Below are 18503 nucleotides of genomic sequence, written 5' to 3' on the forward strand. Positions count from 1 at the left end.
TGAAGGGACTCCCCTGTGTTTTTAAAATAATAAAGGAAGAAGGAGGAGGAAGGGCAAAGGGGAGAGAAGAAGGGCAAGAGGAGAAAAGAAGGAAGGAAGGTTAGAAAGCTACATTGGGAGTCAGGCGGTAGCGCAGTGGGTTAAGCGCACGTGGCACAAAGCGCAAGGATCGATGTAAGGATCCCGGTTCGAGCCCCCGGCTCCCCGGGAGTCACTTCACAGGCGGTGAAGCAGGTCTGCAGGTGTCTATCTTTCTCTTCCCCTCTCTGTCTTCCCCTCCTCTCTCCATTTCTCTCTGTCCTATCCAACAACGAAGACAGACAACAATAATAACTACAACAATAAAACAACAAGGGCAACAAAAGGGAATAAATAAATAAGTAAATTTAAAAATAATAACTCTTTCTTTTTTATATTTATTCATTCCCTTTTGTTGCCCTAGTTGTTTTATTGTTGCAGTTATTGTTGTTGTCGTCGTTAGATAGGACAGAGAGAAATGGAGAGAGGAGGGGAAGACAGAGAGGGGGAGAGAAAGATAGACACCTGCAGACCTGCTTCACCGCCTGTGAAGCAACCCCCCTGCAGGTGGGGAGCCCCGGGTTCTTCGAACCAGGATCCTTGCGCCGGTCCTTGCTCTTTGCTCCACGTGTGCTTAACCTGCTGCGCTACCGCGACTCCCAGAGCTATTATTAACCCAAGGCACACACAGAGAGAACCAGCGCGTCACTCGGGCACAGGCAAGACGGGGTATCAAACTCAAGACCTCATGCACACAAGTCCAGCCTTCCAGCCACTGCACCACCTCTGCAGCCTGTGATACAGCACTTCTAGCGCACACCCTATGCTTCTCCCTCCCTGCCCTCGACAGTTACTTTCTTTCTCTAAGCCCCTCCTTGGCCCCCGGTTCTGCAGCCCTGGGACCAGCCTGCTCAATCCAGCCTTTGAAATTTGGCGGGAATGAACGTCCCCTGGCTAGAATCTGCGATCTGCGCACGCGCGGGACACTGCTTCTGCCTCGCGCTGCCTTGGCAGCCCCGATAGCCAATCCGCGTCGATATCGGAGTCCAGGTTCTGAGGCTCCCAATCGTATCTGCGAGTCGGGCCGCGGTGCAGGCTGTGGCGAGAGGGGGCGGGGACAAAGAGGGCACGCGCTGTTCTCGCGCCCAGGTTTCCCGTGGGCCAATGGGAGAGGCTGCAGCCCTGAAGTAGAGGGCGGGGCGTTGGCGGCTCCCACCTCCCGGGGCTGTCCAATGCCGATCAATCAGAGAGAGGAGGTGGGAGGAGCCGAGCCAATCAGCGAGCCGAACCGGCGCGGCCGTGGGTTGAGGCGTCTCGCGCGGTCGGCTCTTGCTCCGAGCGTCGGTCGGCTGCGTGGGGCGTGCGGAGGCGGGGAGGCGGGAAGGCGGCGGCAGCGCCTCGCGGAGCGCGGGGTCCGCGGGGACGGGCGGCTATGGTGATGGCGGCCAAGAAGGGCGCGGGCCCGGGCGGTGGGGTGAGCGCTGGCAAGGCGGAGGCGGAGGCGGCGTCGGAGGTGTGGTGCCGCCGGGTGCGGGAGCTGGGCGGCTGCAGCCAGTCCGGGAACCGCCACTGCTTCGAGTGTGCGCAGCGCGGGGTCACCTACGTGGACATCACCGTGGGCAGCTTCGTCTGCACCACCTGCTCCGGCCTCCTGTGAGTGGGCGGGCGGGATGGGGCCGGGAGGCCGGGGGCCGAGAGGCCAGCCCCTAGGTCACAGTGGGAAGAACCCGAGACAACCGGGGAGGATGCAGAGATCCACCCCACAGGCCGGAGGAAAGCATCTGCACCTTGCACAGAAGCCTCCCCACCCCACCCTTGCAGGTGCAGGGCAGAGAGGAAAGAGCCAGGGTGCAAAGGCACCGGGCTTGGAAGCCACCCCCCTCCTCTGGCCCTGGTCCCCACCACCACCCCCAGCTTGAGGATGGAGGAGCCCATTGGAAAATAGCTGTTTCAGTGCCCAGGCTGCCAACCCAGAACCTGGGGCGGGCAGAGAGCTGCTTTCTGGGGCTCAGTAACCTTGCAGGACTTGGGGACGCACCCCAGAAGCACCTTGCTGGACAGATGAGAGTTTAACTTTTCCCAAAGGTTTGGGGGAACTGGACTTGGCGTCCTTGAGCCTCTCGATGGCTGAGGTCAGGGCTAGGGACTCCCTGTAGATGTTTAAAGGCTGCTCCACGTGTGATCTGGGGGCTACACTTGGCACCCGGACAGCATCTGTCACACAGGAGCGAATTTCAAGTCAGGTTTCCAGCCTGGATTTCTGGTTATAGAATAAGTCTTTCCCCCTGCCCACCCCCTCACCTCCACCCTACCCCACCCCCGTTATTGAGGTCAGATGTGTGATTAACATTGCTTGTCAGCCCAGGATCTCTATTTTTATAAGTTTATCAGGGGGATTTATCTGACTGTTTAATGATTGTTTTTATACACTGTGCTTGTTTGGATTTAGGACAAGGAGCACTTACTCTCTCTGTGCTCAGCTTACACCTTCACCTGCCGGGGAGGGGGCTCAGCATTGTTCTTGGGCGACAGATGGGACGCAGAAGCAAAGAGAGGCTGAGGAACTTATCCAGTGCCATCTGGGGCTCGCTGTTTTCGGCATGTGTTGTTGGGCATTAGCTATGATTGGTGGTGTACCAGAAGGGAGAATCCAGGCTTCCTGAGATAGTGTAGGGTTGTGTGTCTGCACAGTCCTCTCTCTCTCTCTCTCTCTCTCTCTCTCTCCTTCGCCAGTCCTGACCAGCCTCACTTGGAAGCTGTGCGGATGAGCTTGGCTTTAGCAAGTATGGCTCTGGCATATAAATGATCTAGAGCCCAAACAGGCATGTGCCAAAAGTTAAGACAGAGACTTAGGTGAAGCTGGAGAGACCTGAGACTGGAACAGGGACTCTGCAGTCCTACTTAGGAATATGTAAAGGGGAAGTAGCAAAGCAGGTTCCTGGCAGCCGTGAACAGGAAGGGCTGATTGATAACAGGCTGCTTTGGAGAAGTAAACAGAATTGGGGGGGGGGCGCATCAGAGCCTAAGGAGAGAATGGCTAGAGACAGCGATGTGAGCCGTGAACTGTCCCAGTGAGCTCTGATGGCAGAAGAGATGAGCCCAGAAGCAAATGGAAATGCTGACAGCATCTTCTTTAGTGTATAGCTCTCGGCTTAGAGTATCCCAGAGATAGCATTTCCCATCTGTAACAGATACTCTCAATCAGGACAGGAGGAGGCCAGCCAGGGGATCTGGGACAGCGTGAAACCTGGTTTCTCCTTCAGGGACAGTTAACTCCTTGAGTATCAGCACACACCCTGCAGGGAGCCTCCCATGTGGGCACCAGCAGCCTCATTAATGAGAAATTTCTGTGCTGATGGGGCCAGAGCTGTCTGTGCAGAAGCATTGGTGGATTTGATAGAAAAGTGCCCAAGGACCTGGCTCTGGCTGGTTAGATGCACCTCAGCTCTGCAGAACTGTTCCTTAGGAAGCTATCTGTGGGGTCCTGTAAAAACAACCTAGTAGTCGTTTTTATGTTTAGTTTCCAAAGGATCTAGAAATGCCTGCTTGGTAGTTTGGTAAAGCAGTATGGGGTCACTGGGGGGATGGGGCGTGATTCTGGAAGTGGGTACCTATACAACATGATGCTCTGGCCCTCTAGTAGCACTGAACCACTGCCCCAGCTGGGGGAACGTGTTTTAGTCATTGGGAAAGGACTAGGTGGTGCTCACGCCAGCTGGAGCTTTGGCATGGCCTGGAATGCTTTTCAAGGAGACTCAGCCTCTTCCCAGTGGCGGGAGGAGGCTGACAAGTGGGCACAGGTGCATGTGTGAGGCAGGCAGTCTTCTGGATGGCCCGGGGGAGGGGCAGGAAGTAAGTGTGGGCTTCCCGGGGTGCCACACAGCGGCTCCCACTTAAACCCAGAGGCCGGGTGCTCATAGCTTGGGACTTGGTGCTGGGAGCCCGCTTGTTCCCTCAATCAGCTAACCTACCTGCAATGCTGCCAAGACACTGGCCACACAGAAGTGAATAAAATAGACAAAGCTTACATACATAGACTATAAAAAAACAAATCATCGGGAGCTGGGCTGTAGTGCAGCAGGTTAAGCGCACGTGGCACAAAGCACAAGGACCGGCGTAAGGATCCCGATTCGAGCCCCCGGCTCCCCACCTGCAGGGGAGTCGATTCACAGGCAGTGAAGCAGGTCTGCAGGTGTCTGTCTTTCTCTCCCCCTGTCTTCCCCTCCTCTCTCCATTTCTCTCTGTACTGTCCAACAGCGAACGACATCAAGAACAATAATAACTACAACAATAAAACAACAAGGGCAACTAAAGGGAATAAATAAATAAATACCAAAAATTTATTTATATATATAAAAAAGCAAATCATCAAAATCTGTCATTGCAGATAATGATAAGTGTGCTGGAGTGAACCAATGAACTCAGCATATGCCAAAGCGTGCCAGGGAGTCTTGTTTTGGAAGCCCACTTTCTGTCAAGCCGTTGCTAGCATGCCTACCTTTTGCGGGGAGGGGGGCATTCTGGGGTTCTGTGGGCAGCCAGCAGGGCTCCCAGAATTTGGCTGCCATGACTGAGCACACTTAACAGTGGACTGTTTCAGTCCAAGTGGAATTTTCAGAAATGGGAAGGAGGGTTGAGACCTCAGCCTGGGGTTTTGGGGGCGGGGTAAGACCGTGCCTTCATCCGCACCTGGGCACTTATCCACACCCATTCTCAGTGAGTAATGCTCTCTCAGCTGTAGCCAAACCCCACAGCGTTGGTGTGAGGACCTGGGAGAGAGGCTGCTAGCTTCTGCCGCTTCTAAATTCACAGCTGTGCTGCCGTGATTGTAGGCCCCCAATCTGACCTAGTTTGACTCCTGTGCTCTTCCAGAGCCTCATTTCCTCAGCCTGAGTTCTTCTAGTGTTTGCCCTTCTTCCGTAGCCAGTCAACAGCGTCAGGTTGAGCCTGATGTAAAGTTTCGAGCCTGAGTTAAGAGCCTTTAACTCCCCCCACCCAACATACACACACACACACACACACACACACATACACGGAGGATGGCTCTGTCGTTTGAAACTAGTGTGGGGTTAAAAACTGCTGCTAGGGAGACCGGTGGTAGCACAGTGGGTTAAACGCATGTAGCACAAAGCACAAGAATTGGCGGAAGGATCCCGGTTCAAGCCCCTGGCTCCCCACCTGCAGGGGCGTTATTTCACAGGTGGTGAAGTAGGTCTGCAGGTGTCTCTCTTTCTCTCCCCTTCTCTGTCTTCCCCTCCCCTCTCCATTTCTCTCTGTCCTATACAACAACGACGACATCAGTAACAACAACAATAATAACTACAACAATAAAACAACAAAGGCAACAAAAGGAAATAAATAAATTTTAAAAAAATTAAAAAAAAACTGCTGCTAAAGAGACTGGCTCTCCAGAGCAGTGCCTTTGATGTTCGTTCTTGCTCTGGTTTGCCCAAGAGCCTCAGAAGACAGGCCACTCCTGTAGAAAGATGTAGAAAGACAGCAGGTCCCTGGACCTCAGTGACCTCAAGGGTGGTGTGTGTGTGTGTGTGTGTGTGTGTGTGTGTGTGTGTGTAGACAAAGCACATCCTAAAAAGTAAGAGTTAGCTTCTTGGGAACAAGTATACAACTCCAATGGAAGGGCGTTCTGAAGAGGAGCAAAGGATACCCTCCCTTTTTTTTTTCCCCTTCAAAGGTGCATTTCTTTATGAGACCTGGCACCCTTAGTTCTAGCATGTTTGGTGATAGGGCTCACACCTAGAATCTCACACACTAGCTCACACTCTGCAGCCCTGGGCACTACCTTTGACAAGTTTTTTTTTTTCCCCAGCAAAGTATGTGCCATGTTTCCCTGACTGGCAGCTGGGCCCTCCACCCTCCACCCCCTCAGGCTTGGGCCCAGCAGTGAACACAAACTGACCTCCTCCCAGCACAGCTGGCCCTGTTGTGACGGTGGGGTTCCAGAAGGCTCTAGGCTGGTGGGGCTCTGGGTCATCTGCTGTCTAGTTGAAGAGTCTTTGCCCCCATGGAAGGCAGTGTATGGCCTGCTGCAGTCTCTCAGCTGTTTGGGGTGGAGAGGTAGACACCTGCCTTGCCCTGCCCTTCCCTCCCAGCCAGAGGTGCACCGTGTTACCATCTTGCAGGTTTAGGCACTTTGGAGCCCACAGACAACTTGAAAAGCCCCCAAGGGAATATTAAATAGTATCAGAAGAAGGTTAAAACACATGCAAGGGTTGAGATGGGGCCTGGAGAGCTGCGGCTGGGGGACCAGCATCCTCTGTGCCTGCACACAGAGACAGCTGTGTGTTACTGTCGGGAAATGAAGTGAGGCTGGGGAATTTAGATCCGGAAGAGGCCTCCTGGAGCTAGGGGACTGACCCTGGAGAGGGGGTCTTCCTGGTCAAGGGTTCAAGAGATAGTGGGGAACCTTCCTGTTCAGAGTTCCCAAGGGTCCGTCCAGGGGAAAAGTTGGATGCTGCTTGGAGGCAGAGGGGCGGCACACAGCCTGGACAGTGGACACAGCACTCAGACGCCAGGAAGTGCCCACTTCTGATTTGGCACAAATAAAGAGAAGCAAACTGAGTTTTTCTGTTGCTGAACAGCCAAGCAGGCTTTGAACCAACAGAAGCGAAAGCTGAGCCAGCCTAGAGGTGACAGCCACAGGAAAGTAGGATTAGGACTGCGCTTCACAGAATGGAGGGGTGGCAGTGCCAGAAGAGTGACTCAGAGGACTTCTCGTGCCACCTCATGCCAGTGCATGGGCAGAGAAAGACGCCCCCCACTTGCTGGAGAAAGGTCTGGGTCCCTGTCACATGTCTGCTTCCCCTGGGAAACTCGCCCCAATCCTGGGCACCTCTGTCTCCCCAGCCTTTTGGGGCGCAAAATAAGAGACTGCACTGGCTGTGGTCACTGGAGGGCACTGCCCCTCTGGGCTCTCACTTCTTCTGGGGAGACTAGGAATGATGTTGGGGGGGGGGACAGGACACAAGCCCACAAGCCGGAACTGCTTCATCTCCCGCCTGCTGGCAGCTTGCTTCTGGCAGGGCCTGGGGAAGGGCTGTTGGTTTCATCTGCTGGAAGGCAAGGCCTCTCTGATTCAGAAAGCAGCGCTGTGACTCAGACCTGGGTACAGCAGCGCTGCTAGGTGGTGAATTCTCCCTGCCCCACCTCTGCTGTGGCTCCTGATACATGCAGCCTCCAACCTGCAGAGTTCTGCCAGGTTCATTTGGCTCAAAACAGGGAATTACTCCTTATTTTCCTCTGCCTCCTCCACTTTTCCTCCAGCCCAGCCCAGGAAGTTCTGTGGCTGGAGACCCCTCCGCCCTCCCTCACGAGGAAGCAGCAAGCAGCCTCCCATGTTCAGTCTGTTAACAGTTCCTCCTTGTCCTTTCAGGAAATGTCAGTGACCTTCTTGTGATGGGATTAGGGCCCATTTTTCTAGTGTAAACATAATACCTTCTCCCGTGACCACACTTCTCTTTCTTCTGCCCCCCCCCCCCAATCCTGGAGCCACATTTTCCTTAATCTTTCCTTGTGTTACCTTCCTACCAGGAGTGCCCTCTGGACCCTGGGGAGGGAGCTCTGCCCCAGACATCCCAGGGCTGGCCTGCCTGAGGCCCCAGAGGTCCAAATTCTACCTCTGCAGACACCCTACACCAGGGCCCAGCAAAGCACCATTCTCTCTCGGATGAACAAAGCTTTCAAAGAAAAAGCAGTTAACAAGAGCACAGGGCTGGCATGTGACGGTTCATGAGATGGAGTACCAGCCCAGCCAAAGTGACACATGTTCTCTCTTGCTAACCACAGAATAGATCTTTTGCAAACAGAGCAAGGCTCCCCCCTCCTGCCCAGGCTCCTTGGGTCCCTTATGTGAGCAGTACCCGGTGACTTGACTAGATCTTCCTCCCCAAGGTGCCCACCATAGCGCCTTGTGGGCAGAGAGAACTTTTGTCCAAAGGAGGTGAAGGCAAGGAATCAGAGAAATGCTCTGCACAGCTGGGGCTCCTGGTTCTGGTTGTCTGGGCCTCATCTGGTGCTCAGGTTAAGGGCCCGGAAAGGAGAAGCAGGCTGTGTGAACCGAGGCCCTGTGAGGACACTGGGGTTGGGAGTTTTGTGTTTAGGGAGGGTGGGTAGAGGGCGGCTGGCTGCAGGTCTCAGAGCTACTTTAGTTCCAGTGCTGCTGTTTCAAGGGTGGCAGCAAAGCTGTCTCTTGGGGTTTCCTTGTGGGTCATCAGCCCATTTTAAGGGGTGTTTGGGGAATGCTGTGCGTCAGAATCCAGCCGAAGAGTTGCAGAAAACGCCCTCAGCTGCAACCTCTAGTGTCCTGCCCTTTTAAAAAAATATTTAATATTTCTATTTACTTATTATTGAGACAGAGAAAAATTGAGAGGAGAGGAGGAGATAGGGAGGGAGACAGAGACACACCTGCAGCCCTGCTTCACCACTCGTGAAGTTTTTCCCCTGCAGGTGGGGACTGGGAGCTTGAACCCGGGTCCTTGTGTACTGTAATATGTGCAGTTAACCAGGTATGTCACTGCCTGGCCCCTCCTGCCTGTTTGTTTTTTTTTAAACACCCCCCACTCAGTCCACAAAACAGCACCTAGAAGGCCAACCTGGTCTTCTTGGGTCACTGGCACTGTCAGCTGTGCCCCACACACTCACACGAATGCCACCTGGCATACACGTCCTGGCCTCACATCTGCTCGAGCCCATGTGTTCTCTCCGCCTCCCTGTGGGGTCTCTGTGTGGCAAATGTCATCTTTCTCTTCCTCTGCTTTCCTGAGGTTACCATCTGGGACCCTGTCCTCCTGTTACACCTGTACATCTTTTTAAAAAAAAGGTATTTTAAAAATTTATTTCACAGGATAGAAATCAGCTTAGGAAGGGGTGCAGCAGCTCGGCTGCCAGATTTGCTAGCATGAAGCCCCACATGCCATCCCCAGCATCACCCCATGTCGATAAATAAATCTTTAAAAAGGAGAACAAGGTGGATAGAGCTAGAGCACCACTGTGGTCAGGTGCTGCGGGGTGAAGCCAGGACCTCCTGCAGGGCGGGCACTCTACCCTGTGCCACCTGGGACTGAGTGCTTCCCAGTGCAGAACTGCCACTGCCTCAGCAGTGGCCTTTCAGGGACTCTGTCACTCGCTTTGGTTTGGCCCATTTTGTTTTAATCTGAGAAAGCAGAGGCAAGCCTAAAGACTGAGGGGAGCAGCACCAGGGGAATCCTGCCTATTTCACCCCAGACTCCCTGGTAGAACACTCCGGAAGGCAATGGGGACGCCTGCTGGCCTTTCTCCCTGCACCACAGGCTCTGTGGGCAGGCGTGGACTCCCAGGGGCGAGAGGAACAGAAGCCTCTCCACAGGGCACACGTTCCTGACTCATGCCAACCTCCCAGCTCACAGCTGACCTTGACTTCTCCCTGCTTTATTGAAAGATCTAGAAATGAGAGAGGACTCATTCTTTTCTCAGCATGCTGACAGAGAGAAAGTATGTGTGGGGGAGAGAGGCCTCCCACACCCATTCACCTTCCCCATCAGGGGCTCTGTCCTCTGTTTCCAAATCCTACCTCCTCTGCAACCTTTATCCTGTCCCCCTCAGCCTCAGGGGCTGTGTCTTCTGGGCCTTTGATGGTGGGCTGTAGGCCTAGATCAGTGCCCACTCACTTGTGGGTGGGGGGTGAGTCTCAGTGGAGGTGGAGAAGCTTCTGGATGAACAGGTGGGCTCGCAGGCTCTGCCTTCCTCACCAGAGTGACGGCCACTGGTGATGTGTCCTCCCTTCCTCTCCAGAAGCCTCCCGGAGCTGCGAGGCTGAGGCCAGCAGAGGGCTCTGCTGGGCTGAATCCCTTCCCGTTCTCTCCCTCTCCTCCCACACACAGACCTGGCTACCACATCAGGCCTCTTTCTCTCCTGCAGGAGAGGCCTGAACCCCCCTCACCGGGTGAAATCCATCTCCATGACAACTTTCACGGAGCCTGAAGTCCTCTTCCTGCAGTCCCGGGGGAATGAGGTGAGGAGAGTCACAAGCTCCAGCTGTTTCCTTTCCAGCCAGGAGTTCTCTACCATGGGGATTTCTTGTGGAGACAGCTTACCTGGTAGAGTGCAGGCTTTGCCTCCCACCAAGACCTGGCTTCCTGCCCCCAGCCCCCCATGGGAACACCATGCAGGGGGAAGCTTCATGAGCACTGGAGCAGTGCTTGGTGCTTCTCTCTCCCTCTCTGTCCCCGCCCCCCCTTCTCTGATACTGAGAAGGGAGGAGAAAGGGCCTCCTGGTGCTGGGCCAAGGCTGAGCAGCCTAGGCATCAGCCGTGTGCTTGGAAGGGAGTTCAGCCCCTTCCCCAGAGGCTCTAGCTCGGTAGTGAGGGTGCAGAAAAAGCACCCCTGGAAGGGGTCCTGGGCCCCAAAGCCCTGACCCCACCTCCATCCACACTGACTCCTCCTCACTCCTTACCCTGTGGTCCTTCCTAAGATATGTCAGCATGTGGGTGAGAAATCCACTTCTTTGAGGTTCCACTGGGGGGTGCAGGGCCCCCATCTGTCCTGAGGAACCCTAGTACTACCCACATGCCTTCCTCCTGGCATTACTCACCACACAGTGTCCTCGTGCCCAGTCGAGCTCTCTGCCCTACCTGCCCTCCTCAGGTCTGCAAGAAGATCTGGCTGGGCCTGTTTGATGCCCAGACATCTCTGATACCAGACTCCAGGGACCCACAGAAGGTGAAGGAGTTTCTCCAGGAGAAATATGAGAAGAAGCGATGGTAAGGGGGCGGGATGGCATGTGCTGTTAGACTTCTCTCAGCGGCAAGCCTTGGGTGGCATCTGTTCCACTCAGATTCCATTCAGGCTGAATCCTGACTTCAAATAAGACCAGCACAGGAAAGGACAGCTTGTGCTCTGTCACTACCTTCAAGAGAGACAGGATGATGGGAGAGACAGTGGCCTGTGGGTTTCCATAGCTCAGTTGATCCCTGGTGGGGAGACCCCTGGAAGTACACGGCCGGTGCCTTCCTGAGGAGAACTTCACCCATGCTGCCTGGCCTCTCCCCAGAGTCACCTCCCAGCCTCTTCTCTAAGGCATAGCCTGTTGGGGCCCCTCCAGGATAAAGGAGTGTCGTCCAGATAAGGAAGCAACGTCAGGGCCCAGGCCACACACCCAGTGGTGGAAGGGCTTTGCCTCAGGAGTCACTGGAGAGACTGAGGGCACCTACACAACGAGGTGGTGCCACACACACCACAGATCCCCCTGAAATCGAGTGGCTTCGAGCAGGATTGGGCCTAGGGCCGCCTGTCAGCCGACAGTATACCAGTGTTATTACTAGAAACCCAGTGGTTTGAGGTGTTGAGAAAAGAGGGGAAAGAGCAGAACTGGAGCAAACTGACCCAGCAGGAGAGTGAGCGGCTGAGAGAAAAGCAGAAGCTCAGGGTCACAGAACTTGGCCAGCTTGTTGAATTCCTTCTATTCACAAGAGAACCACAACAACCCTGACCCCAGTGTCCACCCAAAACCCAAAGTCAGCCCTAACTCCAGGGCTAACTCAGCCCCTACCTCTAAGACTAATGCTAACCCTGGTATTGACCCCAGCCCTACTGCTAACCTAACCCCAGCGCTAATTCTGAAGCCAGTGCCAACCCCAGCCCTAAGTGAAAACTGGGAAAAGACTCCTGCCGTGGACCTTGTGTTTACCCAAGCACCTGAGCCCAGCCCCATCTGAAACCCCCTCCCTCTTCAGACTGACTCTGCTTTCCCAAAGGTATGTTCCCCCAGACCAAGTCAAAGGGCCCACTTACACCAAAGGCAGTGCCTCCACCTCCAGCCAAGGCACCAACCCAGAGGGGCAGACCCTGCGGACACTCCTGGGAGACCCTGTGCCATCTCTCTCAGCTGCTGCCTCCACCTCCAGCCAGGTAACACTCCCACCCCACCTGCCCTTTGAGGAATTTTGGGGGGTGGTCCCCAGGACCAGGCAGTCACCAGGACAGGAGCTGGGGGTTGGCCCTCAGCCCCACTGCCATTGGTACTTGTCTCTGTCCCCCTAGACTTGTATCTTGTGGAAGAAAGAGCCCAACTGGAAGTAGTACTTGGGGAGTGAGAGTTTGGCTCCAAAGGTGACCACTTTCTGCCAGAGCACACAGGGTGGGGATGGGTGACGAGGGAGCCTAGCATCACTGTCACTGTGACAGCTTGCTCTAAAAGGGGCTCTTGGAGCCTGGGGCTAGGTCAGCTGCCCAGAAGCTTCTGGCTCCATCCTCTTTCTGCTTCTCAAGGGGCAGCATAGGGGTAGGGGGCTAACAAAGGGAGCAGGTCTGGGATGAGCTGTTTGTGATTTCTCCCCTCCTAGCCTGCCAGCCAGCCCCAGGCGCGACCGGCCCAGCCCCGGGGCCCTCAGCCAGCTCCCCACTCCTCGGGCTTGAAGGCCAGCACTGACCTGCTGGCTGCCATCGGTGGAGACCCTTTTGCTGTCCCTCAGACAGCGCCTGCCTTCGCTGCTGCTTTCCCTGCCTTTGTGGGTACGTGGGCCTGGGCGAGAGCCTTCCTTCTGCCAGTGTCCCTCCAGAGTGGGACACCACTCAGTAGGCTGGAGTTGGGGTGTGTGGGTTGTGTTAGGGGTCTGGCCAGAAAACATTAGTCCGCTCCATGCACTGTAGGAAAGTACAGGTGCGCTTTTTGTCACTTCTCTTGAAGTGGGGGCAGCAGCCCATCTATATTCTGTTCCTCATACCTGCTCCCCCACACACAGCCACCAGTAGCCCAGACAGGGTGGTGTCTGGTTCTCCCTTTTCCTTTCTAAGCCCCTCACCCCTACAAAAATGGTTTTCACGTGGTTTTTCCCAAACGGGGCCCTGACAAAAGTGTGAATGCCTTTTGAGTCAGGGACCAACCAGTGAGGACTGGACAGGGCAGCCATGTGCCCCTTCCCTCTGCGTGTCTCACTGCCTGGCCGCTCCTGGGGGGCTCTGGGAAGCCACCTCATGTAGACCCCCTTCCTCTCTTTCTCCTGCAGGCCAGATGCCTGCCCACAGGGGCTTTGCCAACTTTGAGGCCTTTGGTGGTAGCTCTGGCTCATCTGCATTTGGAAGCATTCCTCCAGCTGCTCACGCCCCATTCCAGGCCCAGCTAGCACCCCCAGGTAAGCCGCCCGCAGCATCCCTTCTCTCCCCGTCAGCACAGCTTGTGCAAGGGCTCTGGGTCCCACCCCAGCACCACCAAAGCCAGTCGATAAATGCCATTTATAACAAGAAAAAGGGCCTGTGCATTGGAGAAGGGCCCCAGGAGGGCCTGAGAGCAACTGGAGTCACGTGGGAGAGGCTTCCTTATTAGGAAAATGGTGAAAGTCTCAGCAGTAAGACCCAGGTTCTAGAAAGATCCAAGTGGGCAAGGGCCTGGATTATCTTGTAGTCTGGCCAAATGGTCACAGGCTGGGCAACCCCAAGGTGCTGTGTTGTTCTGTGCTGGGAAGAGGCCGAAGGTCACATGTCAGACACTGGGAGCTTCTCATCTTCAGGCCCCCCTCTTCCTCTGCTGTCCTGGATGGGAGGGGTGAAGTGCTTTCTGGGGGAGCAGTGAGGGGGAGCACTCTCTCCCCCTCCCAACCTCACCCTTGACTCCCCCCTCACTGCCAGCCAGTCGGATGCTCACTGGAAGTTACAGCTTTGGTAAGTTCTCCCTCTACCCACCCCCCCACATAAAGTGGATGCTGACCTCAGGCCTCTGTGGTGGGATTCTGGGATTGGAAGGAGCCCCTAGAATGTTCTAGAGGTGAGGCAGTTTGCCTCCTTTCACAACCACAGAGCCTTTGGCGGGGAGGGTGGAGTGCAGGCTGGAGTCTTCCTTAGAATTCACAAAAACTGGGGCCTGGTCCTTGCTGGTATGTGTGTGGAGGGCATATTCCATGTATGCACGATGGCAGGAAAGGAAAATGGAGCCTCATTCCTGGGAGCTAGGAGCGAAGGCACACCCAGCCTTCCCTGCTTCAAAGAGCGGACTTGGGGCAGGACAGCACAGGGCTGCCAGCCTGAGGCCCCAGGTTCCCTCCCTAGCGGCTCAGCTGCAGTGTGGCTCGGGTTCTCTGTCTCCCCCTTTCTCTATAAATCTTTTTTTTTTCTTCCTGCCACCAGAGTTATCACTGGGGCTTGGTGCCAGCACGACAAACCCACTTATTCTAGCAGCCTTTTTTCTTTCTTTCTTTCTTTTTTTTTTTTTTTACTATTTTATTTGATAGCATAGAGAGAAATTGAGAGGGAGGAGATAGGGAGAGAGCAAGAGACACCTGAAGACCTGCTTCACTGCTCATGAAGCTCCCCCTGCAGTTAGGGAGCAGGGGCTTGAGCCTGGGTCCTTGCTCATGGTAATATGGCACACCATAGCCCTACCCCTGGCTCAGTAAACACATCTTTTTAAAAAGAAGGCATGCAGGCGTGGGTAGTCACACAACTGGTTAAGCACACAATTTACCATGCTCAGGGCCTGGTTGGATTCAAGACCCCAGTCCCCACATGCAGGGAGAAGCTTCACAAGGAGTGAAGTAGGGCTGCAGGTGCCTTTTATCCTCTCTGCCTCCCCCTTCCATCTCAGTGTCTCTCTGTCTCTTTAATAAAAAAAAAAATATTAAAGTAAGTTAAAAAAAAACAAAAAAACAGGGCTTAAAGGGTCAGGCTGTGTAGAGAGAAGGCAGCCCCTGCCCAGCACCCCCCCCCCCCCCCCCCGTTGTACCTTGTCCCCTGCACAGCCAGGCAAGAAGCTCCTCCTCGCACTCCGGGAAGGAGGACTGGGGACTAACCACCCACCACCACACACACCCCTCAGCTGTCAGGGTTCATGGCTGTCAAGTGGGCCTGTTGAGGTGAGAGGCATTGTCTCTTCTGACTGTCCTGGTGTTGTTTCCATAGTTCCGAATGAAGGGTGGAATGAGGAGAACTTTCTAGAAGGCACAAGGCCAGGCCCAGAGCCATTGTGCACACCCCAGCCCCCACAGGCCAGGGCCCAACACTGCCCTCTGGTGTCCACAGAGGCACAGCACTCCCAGTGGCTTTTTTTTTTTTTTTTTTTGATTGGACAGAAAAATTGAGAAGGGAGAGGGAGGAGAGAGACACCTGCAGCCCTGCTTCACCACTTGTGAAGCTTTCCCCCCTGCAGGTGGGGAGCAGGGCTTGAACCTGGGTCCTTGTACAGGGAAACGTGTGTACCACTGCAAATCTCCTTTTCTTCAAATGTCATGGTCTGAGCATTTGAAAACTACACCTATAAAGATGCCCCGGGCAGCGGGCTTTGCCCAGTGGGGTCACAGTTGAGGCCGAAAGAAATAGCTCTCCCTGCACAAACGTCAGGTACACTGAGAAGGAAGGGGCCAAGGTGCTTGGAGCAGAGAAACAGGATCAGAGTCACCTGGGCTCAGCCAGAGGTGTAGCAGTGGTGGCGCACTGGTTCAAACCCCAGCACCTGTGCTCCGGTCACATAAATGAGTAAAAGCCCAGAGGAGGCTCGGCATCTATGAAACCTCCCCTTCCCCCTGCCCTTCTCAGCAGCTCTGTGCCTTCCCTCCTTCCCAGGCAACAGCCAGGTAACTCCCTTTGGTGCCTCACCCCTAGCCCCGGCCAGCCAGCCAGACATGAGTGGCCTCCTGGGTTCCCGGCCACCAGCTGGAGGGCTCCCTGCCAGGTAGGTCTGTACCGAGAGCTGCCCCCACCCCGCCCCATCCCTGAGGTCTGGGCAAGGTGTACTCCACTTCTCTCCTGTATTGCAGCATCTTCGAGGGGGCTGGCCCGGTGCCCCTACTCCAGTCGGCCATGAGCGGAACTGGTGGCCCAGGACCTGGCTTCGGAGGTGAGTCTAGTCTCCTGGCAGGGCCTGGGGCACCATCCACAGTAGCAGGGACTGTGGGTCTTGGGGACGGGTGGCGGCAGGCTGAGCTGCCCTAAGGAAAGAATTTCCTATAACCCCTTTTCCCCCACCACTGCACCTGTGCCCCGAGCAGCCTTCACCAACCCGTTCACTGCACCTGCAGCCCAGCCCCGACCGCCCTCCACCAACCCTTTCCAGCCCAATGGCCTGGCCACAGGTAAGCCCCCAGCAATCACTCTGGGTGCTGGCACCCCAGCCGGCCCTGGGGTTCTGCCCACACCACGCACCCCAGCCCAGGCCGTGACTCAGGCCACCTTGAGGCATCGCTGTGAGGAATCACAGAGCCCAGAAGTTAGAAGCAGCCCCTGCCCATTTTGCCAGCCCCAAGGCTGCTCTGGCAGACAGGCCAGGCGTCTCTGCTGTGTCCTAGGCTGAGCCACCGGAGGCCACCACCCTGCTCCCCAACCCTCCACCTTCTGTGATCTGTGGCCTCACAGTGCAGCTTCATGGCTCCAGATCTTGCTTCCACTAAGAAAGGGGGAGGGAAGCGCCAGGGCTAGAACCTGGGCTGAGAGAAAGCAGACACATGCCCTGCCTGGTGGGCTGTCTCTGCAGCCTATGTCTCCTCCCCTCCCCTCCTGGGAGCACTGAGTGGGAGAGAAATAGCTCATGGACGGCAGCACCAGGGGACAGTGGGTGGCTGGTGTCCCTGGAGTGGGGAGCCGGCCCTGTGCCCATACTTTGCCCGCAGCCTGGCTGGCTTGTACAGAGCTGAAGAGCTGGTGGGGGCACCCAAGGGGAGCCTCTAACCGAGGAAAACTGGATCTTGCTTTCCCATCTGGGGGAGTTTCTGGAGCCCTGTCCTCCAGCCAGGCCCCCCCAACTTCATCTGAACCCTGCATTCCTCCACAGGGCTCACCTTTGGGGTGAGCAGTGCTGGCCCTGGCTTCCCCCTGGCTGGCCCACCCGGCGGGGCTTTCAGCAGCACCTTTGCCCCTGTGCCCTTCCCCCCACAGGCCTCCCTGGTGCCACAGCAAAACAGTGAGTGCCCCTGCATCCATGGGAATTGGGAGAACCCCAGGCAGATCCCTGCTGGGACAGTAGGGGGAGTCAGGGCCAGGCCATGGCTGGCAGCTGAGCTGGCCCTCTCCTCCAGGCTCCTCCTTCGGGGACTTGGGGACAGCCAAGCTGGGACAGAGGCCGCTGGGCCAGCCCTCAATCTCCACCAACCCCTTCATGGTGAGCGCCCAGCTGGGCTGGGGACCCGCACCTCCCAGACCACATGGGCGGACCCCTTGGGACCCCAGTGACATCATCCTCCAAATGGGGTTCCCCCCCCCGCCCTTAGCCCCTCACTTCTCACTTCCCAAGCCAGTTCTTTTTATTTATTATTTAAAATTATTACTTTAAAATTTAAAGACATTGTTTTGCTTTAGTGAGAGGGAGAGGGAAAGAGAGAGAGAAAAGAGCCCTGTTTAGCTCAGGCTGATAGTGGTTCTGGGGATTGAACCTGGGACCTCAGGGCCTCAGGCAGGAATCTTTTTGCAGAACCACTAATGCTGTCTCCTCAGCCCCACTTTTTGTTTTTATGAGAGCACTCACATACTCAAAAGAGAAACCAGAGCATTGTTCGTCTCTGACACATGAAGATGGTGAAGACTAAACCCAGGGCCTCAGGCATGCAAGTCCTGTGCTCTAACACTGAGATGCCTCCCTACCACTCAGCCCCGGCTCCCCCCCCCCCACCTCTGGAGGCAGAAGAACCCCATCTGCATTTCTTCCACAGCCTCCCCGACTTAACAGGTTGTTCTTGTGTCTTTGCAGACTGGACCATCATCAAGCCCGTTTGCCTCCAAGCCTCCCACCACGAACCCCTTCTTGTAGCACTGTGTTGGGGGGTCCTCTACCCCCCGAGCCCCAGTGACCACTGGCCTGAGAGTCTGAAACCAGAGAGGGGTCTCGGTGGTGGATGTGCTGATGCTTCGCTGGGGCTACAGACCAAGGGGCAGCTCCCCCACCCAACACACCCAAGTAGGGCAGGGTGTCACCCTGGAGTCATGGTTCACTCCTCCAGCTCTGCGTGAGGATGGCAGTACCCTGTTTTTCCCAGCCCCTGAGTGGACAAAGCTGGGGCAGTCTGGAAACACCCCCCCCCATCTCTGCAGCTGCTCTTGCTCTTGGTGGCCAGAAGCCCAGCAGAAAAATGGGGCAAAGGTTCTGGGTCCCTACCACCCAGGCCCAGCCGCCACAACCTCCAACCTTCCCAATCCACCCCTGGACCTCCTTGTGCTTCCCGGCTCCCCGCTCAGTCCTGGGCCCTGGGGCGCTCTACAGGGGACAGAGGCGCCCGCCCCCCTCAAGCACTTTAGTCTTCAACTCCGGAGACCAGTGTTTTATATTTATACATAGTTTTCTAACAGCCTATTCTATAGACACGTCCACACATGCTGCTGTGCTCCCCTCTCAGATGTGCCACCCCCCCATCTGTGCCCGGGCCAGCAAAGCCAGAGCTGGGGGGGGGTGCAGGGAGGGTGCCCCAGGCTTCTCTGGGGAGCACTGTGCAGCTGGCCTGCTCCTCTCTTTCCCAGCCCCAGTCTCTACACCAAAGTTGTTGCCCCAACGCTGGAAAAGAAATGCATTTGAAAGGAAA

At 55.7% G+C, this 18503-nt stretch overlaps 1 protein-coding gene across 3 annotated transcripts; it reads left to right on the forward strand.

The window, feature by feature from the left end:
- Positions 1 to 1322: 1322 nt before the first annotated feature.
- On the forward strand, positions 1323 to 18503 carry AGFG2 (ArfGAP with FG repeats 2). 3 transcript variants are annotated; one of them, XM_016193306.2, is made up of 13 exons: positions 1324 to 1671; positions 9931 to 10024; positions 10657 to 10772; positions 11766 to 11919; positions 12354 to 12522; positions 13017 to 13142; positions 13636 to 13668; positions 15562 to 15670; positions 15756 to 15835; positions 15987 to 16070; positions 16766 to 16894; positions 17010 to 17092; positions 17678 to 18503. In XM_016193306.2, exons 1-13 carry the CDS (start codon positions 1451 to 1453, stop codon positions 17735 to 17737), a joined length of 1458 nt encoding a protein of 485 aa, XP_016048792.1. In that variant the 5' UTR covers positions 1324 to 1450; the 3' UTR covers positions 17738 to 18503. The 3 variants fall into 3 exon arrangements, with proteins under 3 accessions (XP_060029390.1, XP_016048792.1, XP_007534876.1); XM_060173407.1 differs by lacking the exon at positions 16766 to 16894 and having other exon boundaries at positions 1323 to 1671; XM_007534814.3 differs by lacking the exon at positions 13636 to 13668.

This window comes from Erinaceus europaeus, chromosome 15, assembly GCF_950295315.1.
Source record: "Erinaceus europaeus chromosome 15, mEriEur2.1, whole genome shotgun sequence".
NCBI classification, from domain to species: domain Eukaryota; kingdom Metazoa; phylum Chordata; class Mammalia; order Eulipotyphla; family Erinaceidae; genus Erinaceus; species Erinaceus europaeus.

What these genes read in the sequence shown, in the direction of transcription:
- AGFG2 (XM_016193306.2), top strand. Translation starts at nt 1,451, where the DNA reads ATGGTGATGGCGGCCAAGAAGGGCGCGGGCCCGGGCGGTGGGGTGAGC. An exon ending in TGCTTTCCCTGCCTTTGTGG is followed by an intron (nt 12,523 to 13,016) that starts GTACGTGGGCCT and finishes TTTCTCCTGCAG; the next exon opens with GCCAGATGCCTGCCCACAGG. An exon ending in GCTGGAGGGCTCCCTGCCAG is followed by an intron (nt 15,671 to 15,755) that starts GTAGGTCTGTAC and finishes CCTGTATTGCAG; the next exon opens with CATCTTCGAGGGGGCTGGCC.